At 41.5% G+C, this 16,185-nt stretch overlaps 1 protein-coding gene across 6 annotated transcripts in view; it reads left to right on the top strand.

The window, feature by feature from the left end:
* The window catches only part of PDE8B (phosphodiesterase 8B), a 372,638-nt gene that overhangs the window by 244,643 nt on the left and 111,810 nt on the right, over positions 1-16,185 (top strand). For all 6 annotated transcript variants that reach the window (XM_079917344.1, XM_079917345.1, XM_079917342.1 and 3 more), the window contains 2 exons: positions 8,607-8,695; positions 15,431-15,509. In XM_079917344.1, coding sequence (XP_079773470.1) covers positions 8,607-8,695; positions 15,431-15,509 — 168 coding nt within the window. The remainder of the gene's footprint in view (positions 1-8,606; positions 8,696-15,430; positions 15,510-16,185) is intronic.

Consider the following 16,185-nt stretch of genomic DNA (forward strand, 5'->3'; position numbering starts at 1 on the left):
AATGTCAGCAAAGAAAAATTCTGAGTGACAACTACATGAATAACACTGATATTCAACTTGGGGATGAAGACTGATTACTCCAAGGAAACTTAACAAACTAAATACCTAGGCTTACCCAGTATCTCAGGGTAAGGGCAGTCTGAAGGTTTGGTTGGAGGTGAGGCCGTGTGCATGCAAACAGAAAACAACATGATGGATTTGAAAGAGAGAAGAAAAGGAGTGGAGAAAGATAATCAAAACATGACTGTTTAAAGGAAATGTATTTCATAATATTAAAATATTACAAACCCTTACGGAGAAATTGTGGAGGACCTCACTTTATATGCTTGAATTTTTTAAATAACAAGCGTATATTTCTTCTATTAAAAAAATAAAAGATTACCCTTTGGAAAAAATAAGGTAGAGGTCACAGTTGACTTGGGCAACTTTTGCGGGTAATTTAAACTCAAGCAAGTGACTTGTGGCATCTTGTGAACTCCTGGTTTAAACCAAAAACATCAGCAAAGAAAAGTTCTTTGACCCTGCTACTCAACTAGAAGATTGAGATTGATTAAGGAGACTTACCAACAACCTAAATAACTAGGTTTACCTGGTATCTCAAGGTCTTTTGATAGGAGTAATCTGAATCTCAAATAGATGGTGTGATGCGTCCTTTTCCTTCAAAACTAGGAGACTGCCAGTGCCTTGTGAATTATGAAAATTCCTTTGGGTGCTTTAAGCAATGGTGGTTGGCTACTCTGGATTCAAGAAGATCCCTTGTTTATTGTCAATCACAGAGAAGCAGAAATTGCCCACGGGATGCAGTTGTTTTGTGCTTTGGTGTGCTTCTGTGGAGAAGCAGCAGTGCTGTATAAAACGTTGAAGGCAGTGCTGCGGTTCACAAGTGTGATAGAAATGAATGTTTCCGGTCAGCAGTATCACTCACTCCCTTCACTCTTCCCTCCTGTCCGTCATCGCATCTCTCAGAGGCTGGCACTCGGTTCCAGACGCCATTCTGGCGTGCTTGCCACAGCTTAACGAGACAATGCTTCTGAGTTTCGGAATGGAGAGTTGCAAAAGGAAAGTCATCCAAGAAGTCGTGTGGCTGGGACGTCTTTTCTTTACTTACTCATTTTCTGAGGAATGACTTAAAATTACTCAGTTTTCATAAATCTTCCATGTAACGTTGACCACCCATGCACCTCAGCCCAAGGCTGTCCTTCACATCTGAGGCAGGGCCTCTCAGAATGTGAGCATGGAGGTTCTCCACATGACCTGTGGAGGGGCTGGGGCAGGCAAGACACGCCGTGGGTTATGGCCATGAGCCCCCGTTGCCATAGGTGCTGTTGAGTGCCCTTTTGGAATTCAGCTTTTAGTTCACCAATCCTGCCTCTGACCAACTGGTGTGGAGATTGGTGTCATTAGGAGGGATAGCGTCTTGTCTGGGGGGCTAAGATTGCACGTCTACTCACAGAAAAGCTTAGGAGAGACATCTGCCCTGTTTGGGTGCAAACGCTATTAAGTGAATTTAGGAGGGAAAATACCATTGTTCCTTTTTATTCTTTTTTGTAACCTGTCTGTGCTGCTCTGGAAGGTTTCGTTTCTCTGTCTTGATATGATGCTGCTTTTTGCAGGCAGCCATGGTGAGTAAAGCCCTTTGTGGAAGCATGAAAAACAGTACCTGTCAGGGGCCACCTGGTAGTCTTTAGTGCTGGGTCTGATCAAGGCCCTTTGCTAGCCAGGTCAGGTTGCCCCCAAGGAGTTGGGGCTCTTTCTGAGAGAAGCTGCCACACCTAACAGGCTTTCCCTCCTGAGTTACAGTGGCACAGAATCGGCCGAGGCTGCTCTCCAGGTGGCTGGTCTCCTTTTTTGGGGGCAAAATCTTGTCTCTGGCAACTTTCTACCCAAACACCCTTCCAAATATGCCAGCTATTCTTCTTGCCTTCTGTGAAGTTGTTTCCCATCTCTGAGTTGTTGTGATTGTATTAAATCATCTGCTGAAACTCGGCTCTGTGTTACTAGCTAATTGACCAGTGCCTCAGTTGATGGGTCCCTGAGTGGGGATCCAGGAACACATCGTACCATCAAATATCCCAGAGCAGCTCCTCTTGAAGCCGCTATAGCTGTGCGTGAGTGGCCGACTACACGGTGCTCAGCCCACTCTGAGTTTTTAGAAAGAGCATCTTAGCAAAGGGCGATTGCAGCTTGTTTTTGTATGAGCCTTTGTGTACCCCTTTGCTATTTGGAATGATGTTTACAAGTTCATTCAGCAAGTCTTTATGGAGCACTTACTCTGTGCAAGGTGGTGTGCTAGGCGTGTCGGGGATATGGCAGTCCGACACAGTTCCTCCCTGGAGAGACGTTGTGTGGAGGAAGAAGTGGAGAACCAAGGTTTATTATTTGTCGGGCTCCATTCTAGGGGACTGACTTGATCCTCATCTACAGATGAGAGGTTTGGTATTTTCTCCATTTCTGCAGAGGAGGAAACAGGCTCAAAATGACTACCTTGCAGAGCTCATACTCATAATAAGTCAAGATGCAAATACTTGGTGTTTAACTCCCAACTTCATGCCGGGTCCACCAAAGTCACGTTTCCCAAAGTGTTCCATGGAATGCTAGTGTCCCAAAGCTTTTAATAGGTGTCCATGACAAAAGGCTTCTGTGGTCGAGTAAGTGTGGAAAATCAGTGAAGACTCTGATTCTCCTCCTCTTGCCCCTGAGAAGGTACAGTGCATGTTAGCAGCATCGCACCCAAGCATATGGAGAAATCCTGTACTAAAGACACCTGCCTACGTTTCTGGAAGTGGGGCCCGGGAAGCTGCATTTTAAACCAAACACCCAGGTTATTCTTAGCATGTTGAAGTTTGAAGATCACTGTTCTTGGTTCACTCAATTTATTTCAGATTTCGGGGTTAATGATAGTCTAAAAACTTCCCAAAATATTTTCCCACTGCCCTTAGTCTACAAAACACTTACTGACTGCCACTTATGTGCAAACAAAGTGCTCCAATGTTTAGAAACCATCACCTAACAGAAGGCTGATCTTCACCACACTGGAAGTTCTTAGGAGACCTAAAGAAAAATAAGAATTATAAAAAATTACGGTAGGACCTTCAAGATGGCAGAGGAGTAAGACGTGGAGATCACCTTCCTCCCCACAAATACATCAAAAATACATCTACAGGGCTTCCCTGGTGGCGCAGTGGTTGAGAGTCCGCCTGCTGATGCAGGGGACATGGGTTCGTGCCCCGGTCCGGGAAGATCCCACATGCCATGGAGCGGCTGGGCCTGTGAGCCTGCGCGTCCGGAGCCTGTGCTCCACAACGGGAGAGGCCACAACAGTGAGAGGCCCACGTATGCAAAAAACAAACAAACAAACAAAATACATCTACATGTGGAACAACTCCTACAGAACACCTACTGAACACTGGCAGAAGACCTCAGACTTCCCAAAAGGGTCTTGGTGCTCCGGCTGGCTGTCAGGCCTGAGCCTCTGAGGTGGGAGAGCCGAGTTCAGGACATTGGACCACGAGAGACCTCCCGGCACCACGTAATAGCAGTCGACGAGAGCTGTCCCAGAGATCTCCATCTCAACGCTAAGACCCAGCTCCATCCAACAACCAGCAAACTCCAGTGCTGAACACCCCATGCCGAACAACTAGCAAGACAGGAACACAACCCCACCCACTAGCAGAGATGCTGCCTAAAATCATAATATGTTCACAGACACCCCAAAACACACCACCAGACATGGTCCTGCCTACCAGAAAGCCAAGATCCAGCCTCATTCACCAGAACACAGGTACCAGTACCTCCCACCAGGAAGCCTACATGAGCCACTGAACCAACCTTACCCACTGGGGACAGACACCAAAAAAAATGGGAACTACGAACCTGCACCCTGTGAAAAGGAGACCCCAGACACAGTAAGCTAAGCAAAATGAGAAGACAGAGAAATATGCAGCAGATGAAGGAGCAAGATAAAAACCCACCAGACCAAACAAATGGAGAGGAAATAGGCAGTCTACCTGAGAAAGAATTCAGAGCAATGATTGTAAAGATGATCCAAAATCTTGGAAATAGAATGGAGAAAATACAAGAAACATTTAACAAGACCTAGAAGAGCTAAACGACAAACAAACAATGATGAACAACACAATAAATGAAATTAAAAATTCTCTAGAAGGAATCAATAGCAGAATAACCAAGGCAGAAGAACAGATAAGTGACCTGGAAGATAAAATAATGGAATCAACTACTGCAGAGCAGAATAAAGAAAAAAGAATGAAAAGAATTGAGGACAGTCTCAGAGACCACTGGGAAAACATTAAACGCACCAACATTCGAATTATAGGGGTCCCAGAAGACGAAGAGAAAAAGAAAGGGACTGAGAAAATATTTGAATAGATTATAGTTGAAAACTTGCCTAATATTGGTAAGGAAATAGTCAATCAAGTCCAGGAAGCTCAGAGAGTCCCATACAGGATAAATCCAAGGAGAAACATGCCAAGACACATATTAATCAAACTATCAAAATTAAATACAAAGAAAAAATATTTAAAGCAGCAAGGGAAAAGCAACAATTAACATACATGGAATCCCCATAAGGTTAACAGCTGATCTTCAGCAGAAACTCTGCAAGCCAGAATGGAGTGGCAGGACATATTTAAAGTGATGAAAGGGAAAAACCTACAACCACGATTACTCTACCCAGCAAGGATCTCATTCAGATTTGATGGAGAAATTAAAAGGTTTACAGACAAGCAAAAGCTTAAGAATTCAGCACCACCAAACCAGCTTTACAACAAATGCTAAAGGAACTTCTCTAGGCAGGAAACAGGAGAAGGAAAGGACCTACAATAACAAACCCCAAACAATTAAGAAAAAGGTAATACGAACATACATATCGATAACTACCTTACATGTAAATGGATTAAATGCTCCAACCAAAAGACACACACTGGCTGAATGAATACAAAAACAAGTCGGGTATATATGCTGTTTACAAGAGACTCACTTCAGACTGAGGGACACATACAGACTGAAAGTGAGGGGATGGAAAAAGATAGTCCATGCAAATGGAAATCATAAGAAAGCTGGAGTAGCAATTCTCATATCAGACAAAATAGACTTTAAAATAAAGACTATTACAAGAGACAAAGAAGGATACTACATAATGATTAAGGGATCAATCCAAGAAGAAAATATAACACTTGTAAATATTTATGCACCCAACATAGGAAAACCTCAATACATAAGGCAAATGCTAACAGCCAAAGGGGAAATCTCCAGTAACACAATAATAGTAGGGTACTTTAACACCCCCTTTCACCAATGGACAGATCATCCAAAATGAAAATAAATAAGGAAACACAAGCTTTAAATGACACATTAAACAAGATGGAATTAATTGATATTTATAGGACATTCCATCCAAAAACAACAGAATACACTTTCAAGTGCTCATGCAACATTCTCCAGGATAGATCATATCTTGGGTCACAAATCAAGCCTTGGTAAATATAAGAAAATTGAAATCGTATCAAGTATCTTTTCCAACCACAATGCTATGAGACTAGGTACCAATTACAGGAAAAAATCTGTAAAAAAATACAAACACGGAGGTGAAACAGTACACTACTAAATACCCAAGAGATCACTGAAGAAATCAAATAGGAAATCATAAATACCTAGAAAGAAATGAAAACACGACAACCCAACACCTACGAGATGCAGCAAAAGCAGTCCTAAGAGGGAAGTTTATAGCAATACAATCCTACCCTAAGAAACAAGAAACATCTCAAATAAACAATCTCACCTTACACCTAAAGCAATTGGAGAAAGAAGAACAAAAAAACTCCAAAGTTAGCAGAAGGAAAGAAATCATGAAGATGAGCTCAGAAATAAATGAAAAAGAAATGAAGGAAACAATAGCAAAGATCAATAAAAGTAAAAGCTGTTTCTTTGAGAAGATAAACAAAATTGATAAACCATTAACCAGACTCATCAAGAAAAAAAGGGAGAAGACTCAAATCAATAGAATTAGAAATGAAAAAGGAGAAGTAACAACTGACACTGCAGAAATACAAAGGACCACAAGAGATTACTACAAGCAACTATATGCCAATAAAATGGACAACCTGGAAGCAATGGACAAATTCTTAGCACAACCTTCTGAGACTGAACCAGGAAGAAATTGAAAATATAAACAGACCAATCACAGGCACTGAAATTAAAAATCACAAGCACTGTGATTAAAAATCTTCCAATGAACAAAAGCCCAGGACCAGATGGCTTCACAGGCAAATTCTATCAAACATTTAGAGGAGAGCTAACACCAAAACTTCTCAAAGTCTTCCAAAATATAGCAGAGGGAGGAACACTCCCAAACTCATTCCATGAGGCCGCCATCATCCTGATACCCAAACCAGACAAAGGTGTTCACAAAAAAAGAAAACTATAGGCCAATATCACTGATGAACACAGATGCAAAAATACTCAACAAAATACTAGCAAACAGAATCCAACAGCACATTAGAAGGATCATACACCATGATCAAGTGGGGTTTATCCCAGGAATGCAAGGATTCTTCAATATATGCAGATCAATCAATGTGATAAACAATATTAACAAACTGAAGGAGAAAAGCCATATGATCATCTCAATAGATGCAGAAAAAGCTGTTGACAAAATTCAACACAGTTTTGGAAGTTTTAGCCACAGCAATCAGAGAAGAAAAAGAAAGAAAAGGAATCCAAATAAAAAAAGAAGTAGGGATTCCCTGGTGGCGCAGTGGTTGAGAGTCCGCCTGCTGATGCAGGGGACACGGGTTCGTGTCCTGGTCTGGGAAGATCCCACAGGCCGCTGAGCGGCTGGGCCCGTGAGCCATGGCCGCTGAGCCTGCGCATCCAGAGCCTGTGCTCCGCAATGGGAGAGGCCACAACAGTGAGAGGCCCGTGTCCTGCAAAAAAGAAAAAAAAAAGTCATGTACCACAGTGTTCATTGCATCTCTACTTACAACAGCCAGGTCATGGAAGCAACCTAAGTGTCCATCGGCAGATGAATGGATGAAGAAGATGTAGCACATATATGTAATGGAATATTACTCAGCCATAAAAAGAAACGAAATTGAGTCATTTGTAGTGAGGTGGATGGACCTAGAGTCTGTCATACAGAGTGAAGTAAGTCAGAAAGAGAAAAACAAATACCGTGTGCTAACACATATATATGGAATCTAAAAAAAAAAATTGGTTCTGACGAACCTAGGGGCCGGACAGGAATAAAGACGCAGATGTAGGGAATGGACTCGAGGACACGGGGAGGGGGAAGGATAAGCTGGGATGAAGTGAAAGAGTGGCATTGACATACATACACTACCAAATGTAAAATAGCTAGTGGGAAGCAGCCGCATAGCATAGGGAGATCAGCTCAGTGCTTTGTGACCACCTAGAGTGGTGGGATAGGGAGGGTGGGAGGGAGACGCTACAGGGAGGGGTTACAGGGATATATGTATATGTATAGCTGATTCACTTTTTTATACAGCAGAAACTAACACAACATTGTAAAACAATTATAGTCCAATAAAGATGTTAAATAAACAAATAAATAAAAAGGAAAAAAGGAAAAACGTTACTACGTAAATATGAAAGTGAAAATATAGAATGATTTTATATATATATAAATATATACATATAAAATATATACCTAGACACAGAGGCATAATAAAAGCCTAAGGCAAATAAATTAGACTTAGTCAACAAAAGTTTACTTCTGAGGTTTTCGTTTTAAAACAAAGGAAACTGTTTATCCCAACCTTTTCAAAGACTTATTTTATCACAGATCCTTTTTTGTACTTCATGAAGCATCAGCTAACACCACTCAGAGCTCAGTTACAGACTGACACATCATCTCCACCCGTCCAGAAGCTGAACCAGAAGCTCACCATGTTTAACTTTGCTTTGTAAATAGAAAGCATTTCCCTCTGTGTGTGTTCATGGTTCCCCCTCTGTCCTTAGCCCTTCCCAGCTTCCTCCTGGGCTGGTGGGGACCAGAGGCACAGGGAAAGTCAGGGAGCTTCTCAGATATTCCACAGGGAGAAGCCATCCATGCTAGATGTGTGGAAGAGAGTGTGTGTGTGTGTATGTGAGAGAGACAGACAGACAGACAGTCAGACAGACATGAGAAGAGGCAGGATGCGTTAGGCACTCAGAAGATGAGGAAGGAAGCAAAGACTGCCTCTCCCCACCAGAAGACATCACTCGTAGCGTGGTATGCCGTGAACACATCTAGGCTCAGGTTTTAGAAGACTTTCCTTAGTGCAACAGAAGCACAGGTGTTTCAGTAATTAGCAAGGCTGGGGGAGGTGTTCTATCCCTCGTGTGTTTATTTTCCTGTGAGTGTTAATAATGTTTTGTTATAAATAACTATGTAATGTTTCTGCTGTCTTGTTTGTTATACATTTAAACAAGCATTTCAAACACTTGACAACTGTTTTATTTAATCTCATCCTACCTACTAGTTGTCTTATATAACAGAGTTACCTGAGGTTGGAGAAACTGTTAAGCTTCTTTGACTATTTAAGAAGTAATTGTATATGTCTTATGTATTACCTTTGCTTTTTTTCCAGAGATTTATGGAGAATAGCAGCATAATTGCTTGCTATAATGAACTGATTCAAATAGAACATGGGGAAGTTCGCTCACAGTTCAAGTTAAGGTATGTAGCAAAATAGGATGAATACAAGGTTAACCATTCTGTAGCAAAGCTTGTCTGTCCTCAGGCTGAGGTTCACTGGTTCTTAGCGGAATCCCAGGGATTCTGAAGCTGTTGAACAAGTAACCGTAGCTGGTAAATGGCAGAGTCTAAACTGGGAGCCCATTGGTGTAATGAAATAAGTTGGAGGCGTTTCTTCTTTTGACAGTATTTTCCACTATTTACAGCAGTTTTAAAATTATACACTAGGAAAAGTACTGTTTGACTTCTGTACAATTAGATCGAGATTAAGAATAGCCTTTGAGGATGACTTTGTACTTGCAACATTTATACATTCCTACTTGGATTGTTATAGATAGGGGCAAACCCGTGGGAATATTTATTATGCTAACTATGGCAATTGCTACGTATCCATGATAGCAATTGCATGAGGCCTGCTTGTGGCCTCAATATGCATGAAGTATCTTCAAGAGACTGATTTTAAGTCTCTTTACGCATGCCTAGTGCTTTAAGAACTTCTCTCTGGTGCTTACTTCTGAGACGAACAGATTCTCTCAGCGTCTCGGTGCTAGGATGCTCTGCTTCTGGGACGTCTTGGAGTATCAGAGTTGTAGCCCATGCCTGGTTTTGTTCAGGCTCTACTCCAGCACACTCTTAGGACCCTGATTTCTTCAACCTGCCCCGCTTCAGCAGAGAGAGCAGGGGAAAGAAGAGGCTCTTCATAGCCCGCGGCCTCTGGGAGACCAGTCCCAAGTGGCTCCAGGCTATGGGATGCCAGAAGGGCTCTGGCTTCTCTCTCTGGCCCACTGAGGGGTCACAAGGCTTTCAGGCTCGGTGAAAAATAAGGATAGCATCTCATTGAAATGGTTACACTTCTTACCTTGATTACTGAATTTGCATTCAAAGAGAACAGAACCCTTTCTAAACTTAACTTTTCAGAGCCCTCCTCTGTCCCTTGGAAGAAAATGGATTGGCATGAACCCCCAGAGGCAGGCCCTTCTGGGGTTCACCCTGCTCAGGGAAGTCAACTGTTTGGTGGATAGAGAGCTCTAAGAAATTAAGTGTGGGGATAAACAGTCCCTTTTGAGGTGGGAAAGTATTAAAAAAAGAATCTCAAACCAGTGGAAATTCGTTGGTAAGGAAGATTGCCAAAGATTTTTGAGTGTCAGTTAAATCCCTTGGTTTCTTTGTATCCATATATTTATTACCTGCAGAGAACTTCATAGAATTTCGTAAGAAAACCGCATTGCCTTTACTATAGCAATTTATGAGTTTTAATTGTACATTAATTGTTTTTATTCCTGGGGCTCTCTTCTGTTTTTATTTAGGGTAAAAAGACTTTGTACTTTTATTTTAGATGTTTTCACAGTAAATAGGATTAGGAAAAGAGAGATTTCATTTTGGTTTAATTCTTCAACCGTGCGTTTTCTACAACAAAAATGAACAGCAGACGCCTTATTGCTTTGATAGGTAATTCCCTCATTTTATTTACTTATTTATTTTAGTATCTCATTTTTTATAAAAATATGGAACGCTTCACGAATTTGCTTGTCATCCTGGCGCAGGGGCCATGCTAATCTCCTCTGTATCGTCCCAGTGTTAGTACATGTGCTGCCGAAGCAAGCACTCCTCATTTTATTTTAAATGACTGCTTGAGTTTTCTTAGGCAGCATTCAATGTGATGGCACATGTAAGAGGTCCGAAGGCGCCTTGCCCATGGGGGGCGTGGCAAAGGCAGGTCTGGCCGTTTGAAATAAACATCCCCAGGCAGCACCAGGGCTAAATGAAAGAGCTTCAAGTTATCGTGCTCTAAGCAGGGCACTGAAAACTTTTCAAGGACTCATTAGGTTCAGAACTCAGCAAGGTTCTAACTACACAACACTCTGTGAGCGCCATAACTTCTCACCCCTCCTTGATGAGCTGTTTGGGAGCGTTGGGCTCGTTGAGAAGGCTCAGGTTCTTAATACAAACCAACGCAAAGCTGATGAATGGACCTCGCCCAGGCAGCAGCGGTCCCAGGAAGGTGGGTTTGCCCAGAAGCCCAGTCCCCTCACCTTCCGCATCAGCTTCAGCTTGGCTGGTTGGAACGTCCCCAAGCAACGAGCACAAGAGCAACCCCTGCAGAGGGGGAGGGAAGGCAAGAGTTCTCCATAGGAGAAGACAGAGGAGGACTAAATGGTCAGTTTCTTTTGATGCCTTTCGGCTGGTTGTACCTCAACTGTCTCCAGCTTCTTTTCTGTCTTTTGGAGGAGTACGGTGTGTGTGTGTGGTTTGACTCTCCCTGGGTGTATGATATCTGGGCCCAGCGGATGGGGGTGGACAGTGACCCTCCGTGGCCTTCCCAGCTCCTTAGGGCATTCAAGGATGTCTAAAGCATCTACCTGCACCCCAGAGGCTGGCAGGCAACTTTGTCACTTGCTGCAGACGGGGAAAATGAGGCTCTTTGTTATACAATGCCAGAATAATTATAGTCTAATTATATCATACTGTTCCCTGCAATTCCACCCCCAGCTGCAGCTAAATATGTGACATTACTAGCATTCTGCAAGGACAGTCTGTACTGCAAGGATGATGTTGAATGTTGAAGGCAGACGCTTCTGTCCAGTCTTCATGTATGGTAACCGTATTTACTTAACCAAGAAAAAAAAGATCGTGTGATCAAACATAACATACCTGATTTAAAAATTCCATTATATAGGAATAACTTTTAAAGACAGAACAAAATCACATTTCTGTGTGCATGTGATGAATTACTTTATTGAACAGAACTCATGAAAGGGGGAATGTCTAGGGAAGTATGGGCTAACTGATGACCATTTATTGTTTATGTTCTTATGCTTCTTTATCATGAAAAGAACTATGTTAACCAAAATACAGATAGGATTTGGCTATTTATTGAGAGTGTAAGCTGATGAGTTTACACTAATCAAGTACGAGCTATTATTTCATCATTAGGCAGTCTGATATCTGTTACCTAGGGGTTACACCCAAATCATCATGTTTATTTTACTCCAAATCTTAAGACAGTAGCAGTTCTTCATTTTAGAATCAGTTTCTGATGGGCAAACCTTAGTATTCCGTGGAACACTACATCTCTCATTATTAACTGATATTTATAGAGCACTTTATCCTCACGTGGGCTCTGCGTGACAGCCCCGTTGTGTTACGGAAGTAGAAACTGATCTGTGATGGATTAAAGTAACCGGCCCCTGCTGCGTCACTGCCCAGGAGTGGTGCTGGTGGATAGCAAGTCCACAGCCCGCTCCCTGCTGCTCCCGAACCCCTGCTGGGATGTGGCTTTGTGTTCAGAGTCTTCTCCCTGCACGCTACCACCTTGCCCAGTCCTACCCTTGTATGTGTGTGTCTGTCTGCGGTGGGGTGTTTGTGTTTTGTTTGAGTAGATTCCGGGGTGCCTTTGTTAGGGACACAGGAGGTCATGTAACCCAACCGCCCCAGACAACTGACAGAGGAACGCTGAGAGCCGGGAAGACTCTGGGCACGATCACAGCTACTCAACATGTGGGTGGCAGCGCTGGAGTAGAATCCAGGCACCCTGCTTTAAGTCGGATGCACCCTGCACCCCATCAGAGCACTATGTTCTTTGTAGACTTTCTACCTGGGTCCCTGTAATATTTACTTTTTCCCTGCAGACCTTCACGGACTTTTAAGAAGATGAAGGGGAAATGGTTACATCACTAGTGCTACATGGGCTCTGGTACCCTTGTGCTTTTTCCAATTTTCCAGCTTCTCAAACTGAAGGCTACTAAAATACAGTTGAGGTGCAGAGTTACGTGGTTTCCCAAGAACAGAAAATTAATAAAGCTAAGGTTCTTCTGCATGAAGAATATTAATAATTAATACAAGCAATTAAATTCCCAAACTTTAGGAACATGATTCAAATTGATTACCTCATTTTGCTGCAGGTTTATTTAAATAGAACCATCAACCAAATTGGCTTAAAGCCTAGATCTACACATGGCAGTCCAGTAGCGTTTGTCACCGAGGCAATAATCTACTTGTCCTGCCAATATACTTTCACTGTCAATAAGGATCTGCTTTGTCCCATTGGGCATTATACTCTCACAGGATAGTGTATAGCTTTGCAGTGAACATCTAATAGATACATTTTGGCAGTTGGAGCTAACATCTTGTATGAGGCAGCCTGTTGAATTGACGAGAACAGTCATACTCTGAAGTAGCTGTTTACATACTTAATTGAGCCACATAGGTACTTTAAGAAAATACCTGGGCAAGAGGGGAATTTATCATTTGATCAAATGTTTTAACACTTAATTATCCAGCTCCCAAAGCTAAGGAACTAGCCCACACAGATTGTGCTTTTCCACATCAGACTTCTGGAGGACAGGGAACGCTTTCCCGTTGTGCCGAGTTGGGTTCTGGACCCAAGTGCCTGGAGCAGACTTGGGATAAGACTAGCTCTTGCTTCCCTCTTCATGAGAGGTGATGCAGTAGTGACTTTGGTAACAATTTTAAAGTCCTCTTTGAATTCTTTTTCACATTTTAAATGATCATGTTTACAAATGCAGCAATGCTAATAGGACGGTATACAGTTCACATTAGGTAGACTGGAACAATTTATTTTATTTTATTTTATTTACTTTTTTAATTGAAGTATAGTTTCTGTACAATATTATAGGTTACAATACAGTGATTTACAATTTTTAAAGGTTATGCTCCATTTATAGTTATTATAAAATATTGTTATACAATATATCCTTATAGCTTATTTTATACCTAATAGTTTGTACCTCTTAATCCCTTACCCCTTATTGCCCCTCCCTCCTTCCCTCTCCCCCCTGGTAACCACCAGTTTGTACTCTATATCTGTGAGTCTGCTTTTTGGTTATGTTCACTAGTTTGGGGGTTTTTTGTTTTTTTTTTTTTAGATTCCACATGTAAGTGATATCATACAGTATTTGTCTTTCTCTGTCTACTTATTTCACTTAGCATAATACCCTCCAAGTCCATCCATGTTGCTGCAAATGGCAAAATTTTGTTCTTTTTTATGGCTGAGTAGTATTCCATTGTATATATATATCACACCTTTATCCATTCATCTGTCGATGGACACCTGGTTTGCTTCCATATCTTGGCTATTGTGACCAATGCTGCTATGAATATTGGGGTATATATATGGTTTTGAATTAGTGTGTTTGTTTTTTTCGGATGTATACCCAGGAGTGAAATTGCTGGGTCATATGGTAGTTCTATTTTTAGTTTTTTGAGAACCCTAGACTGGAGCCATTTAAATAAGAAAACATCCCACACCCATCAGAAATATCAGTGGGGTTAGGGTTATGTTCTCCTCCACTCACCTGCATCATGATTACTTACTTTACTTACCCTCCCACACCTGTGTCTTCATCTCTGCAGCGACAGGAGCACTACCCGTCAATGGGCTAAAATCCTTCCCTTTCTGTGCAGGCTGCCTTGCTATTATTGAAAGCAGTTCTTGGTTTGATATTTCAGATACACTCATGGGAAAAGATAGGTTATAATTCACTTTTCTTCTCACCAACAGCCTTTGAAAGCTTTAGAGAACAAAAAATATTATTCTGAGATCTTACAAGTAACAAGTACTATGTCTTGAATTCTTATATCATCCCAAGTATTTTGAGACACGCCTCACATAAACTGTTTTGATTCTTACAACAACCTGTAAGATGTGTTATCTTCATTTTATAGATGAGGAAACTGAGGGCCAGCAGAGAGAAAACATTGCCCAAGGTCCCATAACTGGCCAAATACCGAACCAAGTTTCACCCAGTTTCTTCTGCCCTCTCCCTTGTAAACAGTTCAAAATAGAATGGCAAAGTTACATGCCTTCTGAGAGGGAAAAATGAATAACATTATAAGAGTTCGTTTTACAAGAAGAAACATCAATCCAGTAGATTAACATTTTTTCGGTAATGTATAAGAAAGCCTTCACTGGGATTCTTTAAACAGCCAGTACAAATAACAAAGCTCTAGAAACTAGCCACATACTTGCTGGGTTAGATAGTAAATAACTTACTGTATTTGGAGTTGCTCTAAATTTGGAAGGTAGTTAAAATGTTGCCCAAGAAATTGAGATATTGAAATGATTTCAAATATTCCAGATATACAAGGAAGGTCATCAAGAATAGTGCCCACCAGGAGAGCTGTAAAATGAACCAGGCAAGGGGAATTCAGCCATATTTGCCTTTCATCAGGCTGGTGGGTGTAGCAAGTACCGTAAAGGCTTGCTTATCTAGGTCATAAAAGTAAGAAAAGAAAAAAATATTTCTGTGTCTGTTGCAAAAGGCCAGAATACCTCAGATCTAATTTGGGCTTAATTAGATTTTTCTAATTGATGGGGATGGGACTTCTCCATGACTGCCGCCGTGAATGGAACAGAAGAATGTCATTGACATAGAACATAGGGGCCTACGAGACCATCTCCTGCATCTTTGTTCTCTTGTGTCAGTGTGAAGGTTTCATCCAGCACATACGGAGCTCATTCCACAATCCATGATGATTTTGCCAGATTACATTCTTCTCTCTGTATGATATGCATAGAAATGCATGCTGTTGTTTATTCATTTAGTTTGAAAGGCTAGGTTTCTTTTTTTTTCCCCAAAACATATCGGAAGGTATTTGGTTTTAATGAACCCGAGGAACTGTTTACTTTGATAAATGAACAGATGAAATGCTCATGGTTTTCCAGCAGAACTAACATCAATCTTTTGCAACTTTCAGGGCCTGTAATTCAGTGTTTACAGCATTAGACCACTGTCATGAAGCCATAGAAATCACAAGCGATGACCACGTGATTCAGGTATGGGGACACTTTTTATCTTTAGGTGTCAAAATAAAGCCTTTCTAGTTTGCGCCATCCTTTTTCAAGCACTTTGCTGTAATTCTTACATTTCAGCACATTTTCTTTGGAGAAAGGAACATCAAAGTATGCAAGGAAAACTGATATTCTTAAGCTAAGAATTAGATACTCAAGAAGAATAAAAATTAGTTCAGATTGGAGCCTGCGGTTTCTTTCACAGAGATGAGGTAAATTCTTTAGACTATGCAGGAAGGCACTGTTTATACAGAAGTATGTCAGAATTGTAGAGTAACTGCTTACACACGCCTTGGGAACAAAATGTTGTGAACAGTCCTCAGTTATCTGCCTACAGTTGGTATTCCAGTTATAAAGCACTCTTATATAATACTAAAGTCATCTTCCTAAGGAAATGTGTATAGCAGACAAACCTTTATTGAATTAAAGTTGTCTTATTATTTGTTGGAAGGTAAGACGTTTACACTTTAAAAATACTCTGAAATGTAGACCTTCCACTGATGGGCACTGACTTGACTGCCCTTGGTTTGCATAGTGGCACCGAGCGTGAGGACCATTTGCTACCATCGGAAGAGACCAAAGACAGTGTCCAACACAAAGTGGCCCCATAACAGGGCCTCACACATGCGCTCCTGTGAAACCCCCATTGCACACACAGACA

Source organism: Stenella coeruleoalba, assembly GCF_951394435.1.
Source record: "Stenella coeruleoalba genome assembly, chromosome: 3".
In the NCBI taxonomy this organism is placed as follows: Eukaryota; Metazoa; Chordata; class Mammalia; order Artiodactyla; family Delphinidae; genus Stenella; species Stenella coeruleoalba.